Source organism: Ursus maritimus, unplaced genomic scaffold, assembly GCF_017311325.1.
Source record: "Ursus maritimus isolate PB19 unplaced genomic scaffold, ASM1731132v1 scaffold_3, whole genome shotgun sequence".
Classification (NCBI taxonomy): domain Eukaryota; kingdom Metazoa; phylum Chordata; class Mammalia; order Carnivora; family Ursidae; genus Ursus; species Ursus maritimus.
The window spans coordinates 40516038-40535138 of record NW_024425563.1 but is presented as its reverse complement, the minus strand read 5'-3'; the positions used below and the strand labels follow the sequence as shown (position 1 = coordinate 40535138).

General features: G+C 51.3%; 1 protein-coding gene across 2 annotated transcripts in view; it reads left to right on the top strand.

The window, feature by feature from the left end:
* Positions 1-19101, top strand: part of EEPD1 (endonuclease/exonuclease/phosphatase family domain containing 1) — a 107547-nt gene that overhangs the window by 81560 nt on the left and 6886 nt on the right. For both annotated transcript variants that reach the window (XM_008686497.2, XM_008686496.2), the window contains exons 4-5: positions 13111-13221; positions 16712-16846. In XM_008686497.2, the coding sequence (XP_008684719.2) occupies positions 13111-13221; positions 16712-16846 (246 nt within the window). The remainder of the gene's footprint in view (positions 1-13110; positions 13222-16711; positions 16847-19101) is intronic.

The window sequence follows — 19101 nt, the reverse complement described above, 5'->3', positions numbered from 1 at the left end:
CCCTCTGGGCGATCTTAACCCCTCCAGCCCCACACTCCTCATTTCTCCAGCCATGGGGTGGGTCTTATCAGGCGACGTGTGTGTAAAGACCAGCGGTAGGGTTTGGCTCGCGGGAGCTGTTTAGTACACAAGCGCTGTTTTGGTTCCAGCTCATTAACATGGACGTCTCTTGGTGTCCTGCAGGACGATGACATGGCCCTTGCCTGGTGTGCAACTGCATTTCTGTACCACTTCTCTCTGCCCTGTTTGCTTTTTACTCCCCCCCCTCCCAGTAGCTTGAAAGGAGCTGGAGAGCCTATCAAGCTAACCTCAGGCAGTTAGGCTATTTTTAAGTGCCTCTGGCCAAAAATATAATGGGAGGAGAGGTTGACTAAAAGAGTTTGGGGATTTGGCTTTCCATTTCTCCCATTAGCACAGAAAACTGAGAAGTGATGAGTCTCAGGACATTCTCCAAAATGAGAATGCTATTTCACGAACAGCCACCTAGAGTTCTTGCTGCCAGAAATTGCCTGGGGGTGACAAATCGCCGTCTCTCCATCCCTTGCGGCCCACTCAGAAAAGAACAATCAAAAAGATGTGGTTCGCCCTGAAATAATTTAGGAAATATGAAGGTTTGAAAGTGTAGGATTTGGCATAATGCAAATCAAAATAAAATAAGTCATGAATCAGTAATACTTTCACCCACAGCTTTGAAGTCTTTATTTTTATGATTATTGCTGCTAAGGACGGCAGGCTGCAAAAACACCATTTGGAATAGCTGAAGGCTGGCGTTTTATAAGAAAAATGGCAGCCAGAGCAATTTCCCTGAGGGTCCATAAGAACTAATTTTGTTTAATGTGACGGTTCCTAAATAACTCTGGCTTCTTCGCAGGAGCACACAGGGAAGGGCTGGGAGCCTTGCAGCCTAAACTGAGTCTAAGAGTGAACTGAGTCGTTGGTGTTTAGGGACTGAGAAAATCTATCTCTGGGGCTGAAAAAAAGATGTGGGTGTACTCGTAGGAGGGTAGAGATGGGGAGCTAATGTACACCGTGGCTTTGTTCTGCTTCTCTTTGGGTTATTTTCTTTGGATTTAAGTACCTAAATAACGGTCTCCTACGCTCTTGTCTTGGCTTTTTCTCTCCTCCCATCTTCCATTTCTGTGTCCCTACCCTTTCTGTTGCCATATTTGAAACCTCAGAAGCAAAAATACTCATATTAGTAAATTGTATGTATTTAGAGACACTCTTCCTGAGCTATACCCATCTTGCCCATTCTTTGAGCCTGTTCACCTGAAAATATCAAAAAGGGCAGATTCTGGAAAGGAAGAGCTATCATTGGCTACACCAACATGGTTTGTCTTAGGAAATGTGATTGTCATCTTACAAGCTTGGGGCCGATGCCTTTTTGCTTATAAGTAAAATGTTCTAACATATATGGATCACATTTCCTATCGAAATTTGGGTTCAGCATTTCATTGGGAAGGACCGAATGAAACTCTGTGCTGTCAACCCTAGTCGTTGGCATGTTTCTTCAGTGACGTGAAAATGGTAGCACCCATGGAATGGCATCTTGAGAGCAAACCGTGGCGTGGCCATCCCAGTGTCTCTGCTCCGACGTGGGGTGTTTCACTCGGCCTGTAAGCTTTCCTACACTCTCCCAAAATAGCCACAAAATCCTACAAAATTCATTGCTATTTTCAGACCTGCTTCCACTTAGAATAATTAGTTTCAATCATTACTCACACGTTTAATGCCTAATTTGGGACAAAGTATTTATTTGCCCTAAAACTGTCTTTTTTGAGCTCCTGAGAGCCTCTATTCCAGGAATTACTGGGTGCTGTGCTCCTCTTCCAGGTGCTCAGTAACCGTGTGGTGAGAACACGAGTCACCTCCATCCCTAGGTGGCCTCCCGGGGGCCGGCACTGACCCCCTGTTCCCTGCGGGGTGGAGGGCTCTATGACGGCCCTCGCCTGGGGTCGCGCCTGGTGTTTGTTGAATGAACAGAGTGGTTCCTCTGCGTTACCTTCAACATCCAACCCATTGTCCAAAGCACTTTCTTTATTACGGACGTAAAATTCACATACCATAAAATTAACCATTGCAGAGCTCATTTGAAAGCTCACGATGCAGTGGCATTTAGTACGTTCACAGTGTCGGGCAACCATCACCTCTGTCTAGTTCCAAGACATTTTCATCATCAAAAAGGAAACCCAGTACCCCATAAGGAGTCACTCCTCCTTCTCCCTTCCGCTGGCCCCTGGCAACCGCCAGTCCGCTTTCTGTCTCTATGGATCTGCCTATTCTGGGCATCGCATATAAATGGAATCATACAACATGGCACCTTTTGTGTCTGGCCTTTTCCCTCAGTATATTATTTTTGAGGTTCATGCATGGCAGACAGGTGTTACTATGCCATTCCTTGTTGTGGGTCCCTGCTGTTGCAGTCTATGGATGTAGCACGTTTCGTGTTTCATTCTTTGGTTGATGGGCATGTGAGTCGTTTTTATCTTTGGGCTGTTGTGAAGGGTGCTGCTGTGAACATTGACATCCGAGTATCGGTTTGAGTGCCTGTTTTCATTTCTTGGGAGCCAAGTTATGCTTGTTCCGTGATTATCTGTCAAACTTGTCCACTGCTCTCCTTTTAGTCAAACCATCTCATATCTTACTGCACTACCTAACTGATCTGGCCCTTCTCCAGCCTGCACTGTACACTGCAGCTCGAGGGCCTTTTTAAAAATGCAGATCTGTTGTTTGTGCCCTTCATTAATTTTAGGATTCTCGTAAGATAAGGAACAAACTCCTTGCAGGGCAGGCAGGGCCTCGGACGTTCCTTTAAGCTCATTTCGCCATTCTGCCGCTCACCATCTGTGCTGCAGCCACACTGATCTTTCTGTCCTACAAGTTCTCCATGTCTGTCCCACCACCGGCCCTTTGCACATGCTGTCCCACTGCCTGGGTTGCTCTCCTCTCCTCTTTGCCCAATTAACTCTGTCTCATCCTTGAGTTCTGAGCTCAAGCATCACCTCTTCAGGGAAGCCTTCCCTGACTAAGCCGAACTCCCCTCGTCACTACCCCCATTGCCACCATGGATGCCACAGGCTCCTTGAACCACTCCTTCATGGACCAAGTTTCAGCCGCAGCTTTATGTTTGGATGATTATTTGATTAATAACTGTGCCTACAGAGACAGAAGGCTATACACAGAGCATGGGTTCTGGAGTTGGACTGCCTAGGTTCAAATGCTGGCTCTGCCCCTTACTGGCTATGTGTTCTTGGGCAAGTTAATTAGCCTCTCTGTGCCTCTGTTTTCTCATCTATCAAATGAAGATCATAATAATATCTACCTTAGGAAGCTGTTGTGAGAATGAAATAAATTTATGTGTTAAATACTTGGCACTAGAGGGACCTCAGTAAAAGTATCTTTAATATAATTTTTTTTTTTAAGTGTGCTTACATCACCACCCTCCCACCCTTCATCCACAGACTCCAAGCTCAGGGAGGGCAGGGGACCATGTGTCTGTTGCTCACCATTATAGCTCCAGAGCCTGGCCCAGGATCCCCATGTAGTTAATGCTTGTTAAGTTTGTACTGAATAATTGCATGAATTGTCTCTCCTCCTCACCAGACAAGAATATTAGCAACAGTTTCCCGTCTTTCTGTCCATGTCCGCAGTGTTGTATTTCAGGGGTTTCTAACTCCCGGTTTGCAGCGTGCTGGCTCCTGGCTGCAGCCCTGCTCACTTCCTCAGCTGCTGAGTTTGGGGCATTGTGCCATCAGGTGTGGCAAGTTGAAGGCAGGGATCCTCTTCCCGTGGCCTTGTCCTGACAGAGTGGCCCGATCTGTATAACAACCACAAGAACACGTAGGAGGCTTGCTGTATGCCAAGTCTTGTGCTACCTGCTTTAGAAATATCAAACTGGTGAGGTGGGAACAGTTTGTATTCTCTTATTACCCATGAGGAAACTGAGGCACGGAGCAGGTGAGTAGTCATTTGCCCAAAGTAAGTGGCAGAGCCAAAGTCTGGATCTGTGCAGCCTTTCTCTAGAGTCCTGTTCCTAAGCTCACCCTTAAATAATGAACATGACCCCACTTAACATCACAGCTTTAAGGCACCAGAGTGGAGTAGACATCCCACCGATTTCTGGCCCTGTGATCCCCCCACCTTTTGTGCACACCTGAGGGTCCACACAGGATAGATGGACAGCAGGACAAATTCTCTAAAGAGACATTTTGTTAAAAAGCAAAGCTAGAGGGAAAAAAAAAGGTGAAAGTGGTTTATCTGAAGGTGAAAGAAACTGAACTATTTATGAAGACTCTTATTTCTTATATCAGGGAGTTAAAAAAAGAAAGTGTCACTTCCTCTCTGATTGTACATTCCAAGGGCTTAATATCTGTGGTCATTCACACTCTAGGCCCTGGGCTGCTATCACAGGAATGTATATTTAAATAAGCAAAGACTTCCTGATTTATTTTCAGAAATGAAGACGTTTTCATTGTAAACGCTAACTTAGGATTTTTATTTAAACCTGTGAATGATAGCACTTTGAGCAGGTGAGGATAGAATTGGTCTTACAACTACTTTGTTAGGTGTTTTTAGGATGTTTATAAGTGAAACAAAATGAGCCTCAAAAAAGCAGAAATTTCTTCCAACCAAAGAAACATCCAGCACCGTGGATGGCATGCCATGTCCATATAATAGCATGTGAGAAGGCCCGGGGAGTGGATTTAGAAGGGTCTGTAATAGTGTGGCACAGTGGTAAGCAGGAAGAACAGAACACGGCCGCGTGTGTCTGTATGAATACACAGCTGTATTGATGAAATCCATAGGAAACAGCCTGCGAGGAAAACCATAAAAGGTTAGCGGTGGCTCACTGTGGCATGGTGGCATTCTGTGGTTCTCAGCTTTACAAGTTCTCCTGTAATGAGCTTGTGTTCATTTATATCCTGACATAAGCCTTGACTTAGAAGAGAAAAAAACTGCCACAAAACTATCCCAGTTTTCACTCCCATCTGAGATTAAGAGTCTTCACATCCAAAGAGCTTTGGAGAAGAAAGGAACCTTTGGCAGTGGCCCTGAAGGGCGACAGTGAGGGCTGATGAGGACAGTGGGGAGGACAGTGGCCCTGTGGCTCCCTCCCCTCCCAACCTAGCTTTCACCTCCACGAAATCTCCCCCTCTCTCTGCTCTCCACTTTACTGTTCCCCCTGCAGAAGAATGTCAGTTACCCTTGAAAGGTTCCCCCCCCCCCCCCGCCTTCTCTTCTTTTGAACCATCTTGTTCAGGAAACACATGATAACTCTTGGGAACCGAGAGGAGAGGCTACCAGAACCAGCAGCGTGTGGGTGTCCCTTCCCTTGACTCTGTAAAAGCAGCTAATGATTAGCTGGTGGTGGAGGCCGCGGAGACGCCTCTTTGTTTGCTCCTTGTCCTCCTCAGCATGATAAGAATGTTTAAACAAGGATGACAGTCACCCAGAATCCCTTTCGGGTCCCCACGGGAAGCGGGCGTTCATGGAGCTGCTCTGGAAGTGTGCCGTCCCTCCCCCCCCCCGCAGAGCGCGATGAAGGGACTGGAAGCCCACTGCCTCCTCCACGGATGATGGAGGGAGGGCTCCGAGTTTAGAGCAGGGGCTGCCTTACCGCGCACTGAGCGCTTGCGGAGAAGTGACAGAACGGACTTGCGGTGCCAGGCCCTGGTCTCCACCAGGAGGGAGGCTGTGCTCTGACGCGCGGACCTCTCCGGAACTGCTGTGGCCCCAGGCCCCCTGGTGCAGTGGTGATGGAACTGCCTTTAGCACGGCGGGGGCTGCGCGGGTCTGAGGTGCGGAGAACCCGGCTTTGGGACGCCCATGGCGCAGCGCATGCGCGCACACGCCGTCCCGTGGCTCGGTCGCTGGGTTGGTTTTCTGAGCTTTCTCTGCTCTGTGCGTTTCAGCATGGGAGCTGGCCGCACCTGCGTTCTCACCCGGCCTGGCCCGCTTGCTGGCAGCCAGTGACCTTGGCCTGTTACTTCTCCGAGCGCCGGTTTGCTCACGTGTCACGTGGGAGTACCATTACCTGCCTCACGGGGTTATCATTAGGATTAAATGTGATAATCTGTGAAAAGTGCCTGACACATGATTGGCACTTAAAAAATGCTGGTTCCCTGCCCTCCCCATTGCTTTCCTCTGGCTCTATATTTTATACAGCATTCAGAAGCAGACCCGCTGGTAGAGTGTTGGCCACCTGTGTTTCTTACTGTTGTTGGATGTAGCCAAACCTTACCTATTAGAATTACTGCGTATTAAAACTATGCTCTTATTCCGGGCAGTTTAGCGAGGGGACTTTGGGTGGGGCCTAGGCGACATGAAGGGAAGCTGATGCCATTTTTGGAAGAGTGGAATCCACTCTCCCTGCGTGGGGTAAAGCCTTTGGAAAGTTCGCCCAATGTCCTGTCAACACAATCAGCTTCTTCACGGAGTTCATGCAGCAATTATCCCAGAGAAAGAGGGAGAAAGGAGTTTTAGTGTTTGTGAGAATCTTGTATTCCCTCTCTCGTCTTTACACTTCCCTCACCCGTCCCTTCTCTGCCTTTCCCTCTTCTCTCACCCTCTCCTCCCGGAGTTCTAGAATCATACAGTTTTGGAGCTGGAAATACCCTTGGGTGGTGGGGTCATCTCCTCTCATCCCTACACTTTATAGATGGGGAGACTGAGACCCAAGGTCCCAAAGCTCCTCCTCTTCTTCCAGCCCACCAGAGGAATGTGGCCCGCTGAGGAAACTTCCAAAACTAGGAGGAAACAAGCCCAGTTCTTTCTTTCAATAATGGAAAATGGTGGTTGCTCAGTGAGCCCTCCAGGAGCAGAGAGAATGACCTGAACTCCCTCCCTCCGCGGACTTGTGGCCCTCTAGGAAAGGGCATGATAGGCAGTGCCGTAGCTGTATTGGGAGAGGGGCTCAGTGCCCTGGAGTCCCCCCCCATCACATCGCTGTCCCACGTTGCACCTGGATACGTGCCTGTGTTTGCACTGACCTAAGACCGGGGCTTCTCTCTTCTATGATGGTCCTGGCTCTGTGGGAACATAGGGCATAAGCTGACGAGTAAATTTTTTCTCTTTTGGACAGATTGAGGCAGAAAGAGAGTTTAAAGACTTTTCGCTTTTGCTTTATGTCCATGTTACACGCCGTGTGTGAGCCCCTGCTCTGCAGAGAGGTGCGCCAGGGCCAATAAGACCTCTGAGAACCGTGAAGGCACTTAGCTCCTAGTTCAACCAAGCAACAGAACTGAGGACACAGCTACCCTGTAGGCCTTCAAAATATCAACATTTTAAAGTCTAAATATCCCAGGAAAACTTTGTAATAGACTTGTTATACTTAGAAGGCCAAACATGGTTAATATTTAGTTGGCACTCAGATGTACTTTGCTTTTGCATTGGTGTTTTCTCTGAGTATGCGGACATTTTTTAATGACCTTAACCAATCTTTGGTTTCACTCTAAATGTGATCCTTCACCGATGCCCATAGATGTACTGGCTTCTATTATTGTCTGTAACATTTCCGCCCTTGAAGATCCTGGCAAATGATAAGCCCTTGCTTACTATCAACATTACAAAAATGTTGTCTCTGTTATTTGCTCCGGTTTCTATAGTATTCAAATGAAGTTTCGGTCTCTTGACCTCGCATGGTCTAAAAACAAGGACATCTTTATTTGATGATGGCAATTTATCTTCTTAAAGGAGAGCTCACCTGTGCTGCTTTAGTCACCATATACTGCGTTCTCAATAGCAGCCACTGAGTGCGCAGGGGAGATGGGGGTTCACGTGTGGAAAACTCATTGTCAAGGAGAAGTCACCTCCACACTCTGAAAAGCAAGCAAAACAAGCAACTCAAAGCAAAGCAAGTTTATCTGGAAATTTGACCCAGAGGGTTCTGAGTGAAAACACCCTTCCCCCACCATCCAGGAAGCAGGGATCAGGGTGGCCATTTGGAGTTGCCTTTGGAAATGCCAGCCAGTACCCTTGATATTCCATCTCTGGCTAACTGTACGGTCACCACTATAACACATCTTTATACCTAGCTCCCAGAGCCCCGGGTTTCATTCTAACTTAACCAGACAGGGACGATGAAGGGATCCCTGAGTTTGGTGATGGCTGGAGAGGCCACCGAGGGAAATTGGAATGCCTTTCCTATTTATGTTTCTCACTCAGGACCAGATGAGTAAGGAATATGCATTTCAGGAATGGGGAGGAATAGAAAGAAGAAAGAAGTCCAAAGGTCCACAAACAAAACACGGTTGGTCTCCAGTCTTGGAACCTTCTGTCACTGCAGAGATAAGCAGAGTGAGCTGATCCAGGGCAGACCCAAGGTGCGGCACATCAAAAACAGAGCCCAAGGACTCTTTTCCTTTAGGACTTGACGTGCCTAAATGCCAGCGCCTCAGGCATCTTGTAGATTGGAGTTAAAATGTCTGACTTTGAGGCCCCCTCTTGCCCAGCCAAAGGGTAGGATGGATAGGGAGTTGATCCAGTGTTCTGCCATCTTGACCAGCTGGTTGTGGGGCTGGTGCTGAAGAATGAGGATATCACCCCTATTTGGTCTGAGGCTAGAGAAACAAGTCCTGCCCATGGTCGTTCTCGTGACTTACCCCGGGAGAGAGAAGCCGTGCTCGGGATCCTCGGGAGACATCCCTTTGACTCATTGGCTCGGCCAGGATCTGCGGCATGCCTCCCGTGTACCATGCTGCGGGTGGGCTCCCTTCGTGGTCTCTCCCAGGACCCGCTGAGAAGAGCCAGTCAGATGCTTTCACGGTGTGGGGCGATAGCCGAAATGGTATGTTTGTTTCGAATAGTCAAAACTGTCTTTTTAGACCACAGGTATGAAAACTAGGAAGGCTGAGTTCAAAATCAGCAATTGTCGAGCCTCGTCTGAGCTGTTCAAATTTTAAAGTTGCTTGGGGGCTCTTGTGAGAAGAGCCCAGATTGGCCCTAACCTCCGAGATTCCGAGTCGGCAAAGGATGACGTTCACAAGTCTATGGTCTTAAGAACCAGCGTGATTTTGATGGAGGCAGGGGCTGAGCTGCCCACCGGTCTTTTAGAAACACGTTGGCGAGGGGTACTCTGTGCAGGTTACCTGGGAGACGGACTTCTTCCCCGTCATGCACATCTCCCCGTTTCCACCCTTTCTGGCCTGGTGAGCCTCTCTTACCTAGGAGAGTATTATTTCTGCCTTCTCCTTGGGTGAAGCAGAAAATTTGAGAACCAACTGTTCTACGTAGAACAGTTTTAGGCAGAGTTCAGCTTGAGGGCTCTCAGAGGATGCTTATGTTTTCCTGGGACATTCTTAGGAGAAAGGATGTAAGGCTTCAGTAAGGCGGCTGGCCTCCGCCGGGGCCCCCCCTGCTCCCGCTATTTCACCGGTCCTGCAGGGAGGTAGGGCCGCCGGAGGTAGACCTCAGTTCGGACCGTCCCCTCAGATGTAGCCACTGTGTAATCTTGAACGTAAACTCACATTTTAGTTTAGCGTTCTGTGCTGCCTTTCACTCAGGAGTAACCGGCAGGCTTTCTGCGTCATGGGGGTGGTTGGGGGTGCTGATAGGAATGAGGTATACAAGACAGGAAAGCTCTGAGCAGGCTTCTCACACTTGCCGAACTTGTAAATCACTGCGGGATCCTGTGAAAATGCCTGTTTCGGTGCAGGAGGCCTGAGGTGAGCCTGTGACTTTGCATTTCTAACAGACTCCCAGCTGAGGTCGATGCTGCCAATTGTGTCCAAAAACAGAGGAACTACTGAAGAAGGCGGTGTAGACGGGGCTCACCTAACTCTGTGGGCTGAGCGAGGTTATCAAGGGCAAGGCTTCAGATGTCCAAAGTGTAGATGGCCCTTAAGGTTCAGGAATTATGGTTCCTTAAATCTCTTAAGAGTTTACCTGTGAAAGAAAGGCTTTTAGATAGAAAATGAAAGGAGAATGTCTTTCCTTCATCCGAAAACACCAACTTCACCCTGTGTCAGAGTCACCTGGAGGGGCTCTTATAATGCAGATCACCTGGCCCCAGTCCCAAGTTTCTAATTCAGCCGGTTGGGTGGGGCCCGAGAATTTGCGTGTTTAATGAGCTCCCAAATGATCCTGTGATCACACTTGGACCAGCAGACTTGAGGCCCCAAAGGCCGTTATCTCGGAGAGCGGTAAGCGTGGAGAGCGGTGTCGGCCCGTGCCACCTCTTCCCGTTCTAACCCTCTCGGTCAAAGCGGCATTGCCAGGAGTGCGGAGTGTTTACGCGGGGCTGGCGTGTGCAGTGTGCGTGGCAGCTTCGCCCATCTTCGGGTATCTGAAGGTCCTGTGAGGGTTAGGAACGATGAGATTTGTGGCGCCCGTATGTAGCCCTTCCCAGCATAGTGGGGTCCCCCAAGCTCTGGGGCTCTCTAATCTGGCTGGTTGGCCGATCACTGAAGGGGCTTTTGAAAAAGAGAGCCCTTCCCCCCAGGGTGCTTCCTGGGAGATTTGGGGGAGCAACCAGGTGCGGGACTCCCTGCGTGGAGAAGAGCGAAGCACCGGATAGATATTAGGAGCTGCTTTCCTTTCTAATGATTCTCGGATTCGGCTGTAATGATCACTCAGCAAGCAGATGATTCCCCCGCAGGAGATTGGGCCCTTTGTGGAGTACATTTCCTCGCTGGATCCCTGAAGTTATCGTCAGTACATTCCGGCTGCATTTTCCAAAGTGCTTCATTTCCCATCCAGGGATGGCTTCCAGCCAGGACCATCTGGCCAAGGGGACCCATCTGGGGTGAAGGCCCCATTAGCAACAGCACCGTCCACAACCACTTAGCCCCAGTAAAAGCACCGATGACCAAATCCCAAAGAGAACACTTCTCAGGCAAACTCAAAGTCAGATTCAAATTGAAGCAATTATTGAGATGAGCTGCAAGAAGTGTGTGTCATGCACGGATTTGAGGAGTGCCGGCCTCCCTGGAGCTTCCTGGTTCACCAGCAGATGCTCAGAGAGGATCCCTGGCCGCCCTGCTCTGTGCCAGGTGAGCTTTATAATGGGGACTTGGGAACAGTCCCTGCTTTTGTTTGCAGTTAGGAAAAGGCAGACACTTATTTGTCTACCTGTCAAAGCAGAACCCCGAGAACAGCACATATCTAAAGTAGACCTCCTGTCATCTGCCCTCCCTTCCCCAGGGAGGGCTGCCTCCTCTCCCCTCTCACAGGCCGTGTGAGAGCACTCCCAGGAAGGGCCAGGAATGCAACAGACTGAGGGCTTCAGAGGGGAGGGGCGTGGGGGACTGGGACAGGCTGGTGATGGGTATTAAGGAGGGCACATACTGCGTGGAGCACTGGGTGTTATACGCAAACAATGAATCATGGAAATCTACATCAAAAACTAAGGATGTACTGTATGATGACTAACATAATAAAAAATTATTTAAAAAATGGAATGCAGCTCTGTGCCACGGAGCTGTTCCTGTGAGGGGCTGACAGCTGAGAGCTGTTTGCACCCCCCACCCCAGCCCTGAGCTGCCTGCGTGGGGGGGCAGCTGCAGTGGCTCTCCCCTTAGCGGGCATCAGAATCACCTGGAGGGCTTGTTAAAAACAGATCGCGGGACCTCACTCGCGATTCTGATCCTGTAGGTCTAGGATGGGGCCAGAGGATTTCTAACAAGTTCCCAGGTAAGGCTGAAGTTCCCAGGCCCCGGGCCACACTTGAAGAACCCCAGGGGTAGTGTGTCAGCATGGCCATCACAACTTATCCAGGGACAGATGGAGGGGGATTGAATGACAGAGGCAGGAGAACTTCACAGCTCTGCTGGTGACCCAGGCGAGAGAAGATGGGGCTCTGAAACAGGCCGCGGCCGTGGGACTAGAGAATGAAGAGAGGGAGCGCTGGACACGTGTGACAGTGGAATGGGTGGGCCAGGCCCGGTGAGCGATGGGACCCGGGAGGGAGGGGAAGAGGCCAAGCAGAGGGACGAGGCCAGGACCTGAGATGGGAATGGGGGTGGGCGAGGGCTTGTCTCTTTGTGGTCTGCTGGGTTTGTGGTTCGTGGAGACCTTCAGGTGGAAATGGGAAAAGGGTTGTCAAAATACTGTTCAAACCTCAAGAGAGAAATCGGAGCTGCAGGTACAGATTTGGGGGTCTGTGGGACAGAGGTGCAAGCTGAAGCTGAGGAGCTAAGGAAGACTACTTAAGGGTAGCTCGTTGAAGAGAGAAGGGTGAGATGCTGGAGGAAGCCAGAAAACTCACCTGTAGGGCCGGGCAGAGAAAGAGGAGAGAGATATTGCTCCCAGGTGCATGAAGCAAAGGGACAGACAGACAGTGTCCCCAGGAAGGGGCAGAACCAGATGTGGGAGCATCTCAAAAACTAAACCCAAGCGTGACACATTCTGGGGACCCCTCAAGAAAACCAACCTCCAGAGTCTGGGTTCTGTCTGAGGCGTGAGTTGGAGGAACTGAACCACATATTTTGAAGCACGTAGTTTTTTAACTCCTCATTGACTTGGCCTGGGCAGTTTTCTTCTGCCTTGGTGACCCAGTGGCTTCACGGTTTTCGTGCCATTTTGGCGGAACACACAGAAGCCAACAGCAGCAGGCTCTGCAAACACACAGAGGGCGCGGTAGCCATCCGCGGCGGTAGGGCTTCCTTCTCCGGAGAGAAACAAAGCGAACACTGGCAGTTCAGGGTGAAGCTGGGGGTCTGCTTTTCCACTTCTAAGCTAAGTTCTGGGGAGAAAAGACACCATGAATTCCTCTTCCTTCCTCCCCACTTGATACCGATCTGTACCCCCTCCCTGAAGCCCCCCACCCCACCCCCGGCCAGGATCTTGAAACCACTGGTTTTACAAGGATATAACGGATTCTGATAACTCATTTTGAGCTATTTGTACTAAACTGTTACAAAAAGAATGGATTTCTATGAACCGGGAGCCCCCTTCCCCGGGTGATAATTGTGTGTTTTATAGATCGCTTTTTAATTTGTGGGGCTTTTGAGTCCTCTGGGTCTTCACAAACCCTGCGAACACAGGGAGAAATTCCGACAAGTCTCTGAATGAGGCCGATGCGTCCGGGTCGGGCACTTCCTGGCCCCTCTGGCTGCTGCCAGCCGCGGGTGCTTTAGGCAGGAACACACACTGACTTGTGCTCTGTCTTTGCAGTTCTGTATGGAGCTAAACCAGCCTATCCTGCCCAACATCCGCAAGTGGAAGGGGCCCCGGGGATGCTGGAAGGCCGTTGTTGCTGACATGCCCTCCACTCAGCTCCAGAAGGTACCCGCCATCTGCAAAACCTGGATTTTTATAATCACAGGCATTTACAAATTTCCTTTGCCAACATCCTTGATGCAGTTCTGTGTTTCTGCACATTTCTTAGCGCTTTGCCCTTCATTTCAAAATGCCCTGGTTCCTGTTTCATGTTTAGATCGGGAATGGACCGCTGCCCAGACGGAAATGGGAGTTTAGGGTGTTGGGAGGAGAGGAGAAATCCTGTCTGGAGCCAAGGCTGCAAATGGGGTATTTCTGTCCTTTGTCCTGTTAATCCCGTCTCCAGGGTTCCATCTTCTGCCAAGTTTGTGGAGAGCCCATTGTTCACTGACTGAAACCTTCAGATTCGCTTAATTCATACGCGAAGCATTTGCTTTCAGTGGTAGAAATTGTGTGCATGGAAATGTTCTGTGGACATTTTGAGCAGATTTTCATTTTGAATGTTCTTTCGATGGTATTTCCCCTGTGGCTGGGGGTAAATTGCTGAAGAGGTACGTTTCACTCTTACAGATCTATTCATGACCAGTTTTTACTCACTTGGAATGTTTGATACTAGTGGGGTTGTAGATTTTAAAATAGACTTCCAAAAGTTCATCATGAGTCAGAAACTGTCGTTACATAGTTCTTCTATAAATACTCATGTTGCACTTTTTTCTCTAGTATACCTAACATGTTTATAAACACGTAGGGACAGCATTTATGTGAGTGATATTGAGATGTGGGGCTTTTGAATGATAAATACATACTGGATTAAAGTATCCAGTCATTTATGGACAATAAGCTTTTTTTTAAAGCTACTACTTAAAAATGTGATGTTAATCTATTTCTCTGGGTCTTATGTTTTGGAGTGTAAACGGTTACTATATAGGTGACAGCCAGTGTACATTTCTCCATAGGCTGGAAATTAAGCCAAATTGGGATGTATCTAGTCTTTACCTCTGTAGCCCATGGCTGTCCCTTCTCAGTCCATATAGAAGTAAAATACCACCTTGCCTTTAAAAAAAAAAAAAAAGGCACTTTATACATTTGTAGGTTCACCAGGCTCTCATAGTCCATTGAACACTATTTATCCACTGAGAAATCATTAGAAAGGTTACTATGTGCCAGGCACTGTGCCACATGCCAGATACACGTCAGAGAGAAAAACAGACCCAGGGACCCAGTCCTGCCCGTTTTTAGTCCTTGCAAGCCCGGGGCAAGAATCCTTCCTGAGCGGGTGGAGCCCCTCCCTCGGGGGCTCCCAGCCTGTTGGAGGCACCAGGTGGGAAGCCCTACTCCAGGTTGGGGTGGCAAGGCCGTTGGAGGTTGGTGTGCAGTTGCAGGGAGACCCAAGTTCAAGACACTTCAACTTCTCGGCCTCAATTCCCCCATCTCTAAAATGCGAGCGATCTCCCTTTGCTTCAATCAATCACTGGGTGGCTGTAGGATTTAAAAGGATCATGTGCATCGAAATGCCCCGTTCACCAAACACGGGCCGGGGCCTGGCGGGGCCCGTGTGAGGCAGCAGGCTGGCCGGGCTGTGCCGACTGGAAGCCCACACGCCTGTCGCAGGCTGCGGCTGGCTCGTCATGCCCTTGTTGCCGTGGGGGTCGGTGGGCCTCGTGTGGACCAATCTCTCGGTCTCTCAAATGATGCAAGTATCTAGATTTTCATGTGGAATTTCCTGACTTTTAAATCTGGACAGATAAGCTAAAATGCTTTTAAATGCTGTTTAACAAATTGTATCTACAAGCTGCACACGTTCCATCTGCCCTAGACAACCGTGGGCAAGTGGCAGCAGCAAATGCCGTTTCCCTAATGCCTGAGATGACGTCAGGCGTCTCTGTTCAGGCCTCCAGGCCTCGCCCCACAGCCGGAGGGCCGTCGGTAGACGAGAGCACCGAGCTCTGTAAGACAAGACGATTTGCCTGAAGTGCTCTAGGGGCCGCTCGGTGCTGTCAGGCCCCCACCCAGGTGGCGCTCTGGCTCTAACCCGACCTCCCGCTGCCCCGCGTGGGGGTGGGGCAGCTCGCCCGGAGCCAGGGGCCACCTGGGTCCGGGGGGTTCTGGAGAGGCTCCCAGAAACGCCCGGTGCTGCTGGGCACACAGGTGAGCAGGTGTGAAGGGCGGACTGAACAGGCAGGTGCCTACCTGGGCTCCTCGGGCGGTGGCTGGTGCACACCGGGGAGCCAAGGAAGGTTTCTAAGCAGAGCTGGCCACCTGCACGGTACATGAGGAAGGTTACTCGGGCACCTCTGCTTGAGAAACAGTAAATGGCAAGTTGACCCTCCGAAGAGGAAAGGGCGGATCCCATTTCTGTCCCTTTATACCCAAGGAAATACGTTTAGAAAAACAGAGGGCTCCATGGTCCCACGGTGGAGGGACACAGGTGGCCCTGAGCTCTGGGTCTTCCAGTTCTTAAACTGGGGCTCTCTCCAGAGGGCGGGCAGCCCTGTGGTTGTAAATCGCAGTGCACAGCGTGCACAGTTCCCTGTTCGTTCCTTCCCTTCTCCGCAACACGAGTTGGTCTAGCTGGGGTGCTGAGCCCAGCAAGGTGTGGGGCTGGGACCTGCGCGGACATTGGGGACTCAGCAGAGGCCACTTGGGTTGTGCAGAGTCCCTTCCTCTCCTTTAGCAGTACGTGTTGCTGGCCCTTCCCGTGATGCCATGGACCCTACTGCCCATCTCCAGCAGCCGAGCCTCTGGATGCTGGGATGGAGTGCGGAGAGGAAGCTTTTTCCTCTTTCCAGAAGGGACAGCAGCGAGAATCGGGCAGATTCAGAGTGGCCCATCTGCAGCCAGAGATGGCCGCGGTTAGCACCAGGCCTCAGGACACTCCTGCCACCACCTGCTGGCCCTCACAGGCCACTGTCCCAGGGCTGCAGGCCCCTGTGTGGGCCCTGTCCACCTGCAGAGTGCCCTTGACCGGTTCTTAACTGTGGGGACTGTTAGCACTGACTTCCATCCATCCAGCAAATATTTGTGGAGGATTCCCTCGGTGCTATGGACTGGTGCTTGTAAGCTGCAACTCATCGGTGAGCAAAGCCCGCCCTTTGGAGTCTTCTCTTTGCTTCTCAGCATTGATGTTTACCAGCTGTGGGATTTTAGGGAAGTTAGCTAACCTCTCTGAGCAGCTGAGTCCCTGCCTGGTGGACAGGGGTGTGAATGTCTATCTCATGGGATGTGATGATTGAAAAGATAACTCTGTGCTTAGTCGGGGCTTCCCCTCCTTTCACTCCCCAAAAGATAAGAACCCAAGCACCCTAGCTGCACACAAAACTCTGAAATTGGCAGCGTGGGAAAGTGGGGGCAGGAGGCAAGGAGGAATGTGTTGTGGCTTTCGGGGTATTGGGGTATGCTTGTGTTTCAGAAACAGTCCCAGTGCATGTGATCTCAGGACCCAGTGCAGAGCCCCCCAGTCTCCTCCTGGCTTCTCCTGCCTCTTCCCCCAGGTTGGGGCTGAGCCCTGCCACAGAATAGACTGGTCCCCGAACTGACACCTCCTCTTCTCCTGCAGGGGGCCGGGTTCTCTGGATTCCTGTGGGATGCTGCGGCCGGGGTGGAGCTGAGAGACAGCACCTCGCAGGAAAGTTCGCCTGGTAATGGGCATGGGAAGCCGATGGGGCCCAGCCCGTACCTTGCACGGTTCAAGGTACCATTTGCGTTGCGGTGAAGGTCTACTTCTAACATGGGGGGAACACATAGTCCCTTTCTAAACTGTGACCCAGAGTGGCCGCATCTGCTCTCTCCGAGGGTCCGGTCAGCATGTACTCTTGGGGTTCCCTTGGCTGATGAACCTGTCCAGGGCAGAAACAACAGGGATTCTGGGGGACTCTAGCTCTGATAACTCTGGCATCTGGGCAGGAAGGAGAGCAGGTGGCTGGCTCCCAAGCCTCACACACGTCAGAATCACCTGGGGAAATTTTCTTGAAATCAGGGATTCCTGGACCCCACCCCAAACACACAGAATTTCTGGGATAGGGCCCAGGACTGCCCATTTTCCAAAGGCACCTTTAGGGCTTCTTCACCCCTCGGACCTTTGGAAGTCACTGGATGAGAGGGCCGCAGAACCTGTCTGGGGACCCCTTCTCCTTACTAGGGGCAAGGGGCTGACCCTGAAGGGGTCATTGGGTTCACAGGGGATTCAAGAGGAGCTTCTGGGCTGTGGGGTCGGGGCACCCTACCACTGACCTCTCCAGATGAGCCCTCCCCAATGTGAGCCTGGGGAGCAGCAGGCAGACTGATCTGAGTGGTCTCTCTGACTACCGTGGGGAGTGTTCCTGAGCAGCGAACACTCACAAGCTGGGCACAAGGAGGAAAAGAAGCCAGCAGCCAACAGGTCACCCAGTCAGCACTCGATCGACCTGGTCCCCATGGCACTTACCTGTGCAATCACGGGGCGGGGCAGGAGCGGGCCCTTGCCACCGAGCCTCGCAAGCCACCTGCTGGGTGTTTGAGGACCCCCTTCTGTGTGCTCCAGAGCAGTTCTGAACCCTGAGCGCTGCCTCAAACCACAGCACAGTCTCTGGCAGCCCTTGGCTGGGGCAGCCCATGTTTTGGGGGCTGTATTGGCTCTGGTTGGGGTCTAGCCCAAGCTCATGCCCCTGGCTGCAGAGTTGCTGGGGTTCTGTGTACACACACACCTAGGGGTGTCTGTAGATTATGCCTAGGAGACAGATGTGTAAAATCAGCCAGTTACCGTTTTTAAATGCTCCTAACACCACACTGGTGTCTTGTTTATGTAAAAGTGGTGATGCTTGCTCTGACCTGATGAGGCCACAGCCAGACCAGTGTCTCTCACAGGCTGGCTGTTTTTAGTGGCCAACGAGAAAATGCTACCGTGTCATGAATTGTTGGCCTGGATCCTTTAAAGTGCGTAGACAGGCGTTCAGCCGCCTGTCCTTCATCTCCCATTCTAGGCTGGCAGGTGGTATGGTACGGACATGGGGCTTATTTCCGGCTGGGTTTCCCTGCCTGTGGCCTCACGGTAGTTCCTCTGCGGTCAGAGCCACAGATGCAGAGAGCTCACCAGGCTGGGTGGTGGTGGGCAAACTGGGGTCATGTGTGTAAGGTGAAACTGGCAGCCTCTACTTCCTGGGGGCTCCCCCTGCACCCCCTTCCTCCCTGGCAGTGTTTAGTGTTTGTTGCCATGACAAACGGAAGGGCAGGATTGCCAAACCCCGAGCAGCTGAGCAATGCAGCTGTGCTCAGGAGACCAGCTCTGACTGCACGTTCCTGTACCTGCCCACCGCGCCCCGCACCCTGGGGGGTTGCACCTGCCCACCGCGCCCCGCACCCGGGGGGGTTGCGCCTGCCCACCGCGCCCCGCACCCCGGGGGGGGTGCGCCTGCCCACCGTGGCCCGCACCCCGGGGGGGTTGCACCTGCCCACGGCGCCCCGCACCCCGGGGGGTTGCACCTGCCCACCACGCCCTGCACCCTGGGGGTGCAGGACTGGGCATAGCCTGTGCTGCTGAGGTTCAGCCAGCTTCCCTGTTTGACACATTTGAAATCTGGTGAAAGTGAGCATCAGAGCAGAGCAGTTTCTGGAGGGAAAAGAAGGCAGAAGGGGTGGGTGGGGTGGGGAAGGAGGTGGGTCCCAGAAGGGGGTCTGGGCAGAGGGATCATAGGCTGGCCCTAGAGGGTAAGAACCCAGTCTTGGTTAACGACCAGCTGCTAGAGCTGCCGCCTCCTCCTCCTTTGTCCTTGTTTAGAAGGAAAAAACAAAAACCAAAACCTGACTTTTCCAGATGGGCCTGGTTTTCTAGACCCTGAGTTGGAGTAGAGGATGTGATGGGGGTGGGGCGTGGACTGATAGAACAGGGTAGGTTTCGGTCCTCCAGGTACCTCAGAAAAAAATCAAACACTGAAGCACCTTGCCTTAGCTCTGGGGGTGTGAGCCAGCCTG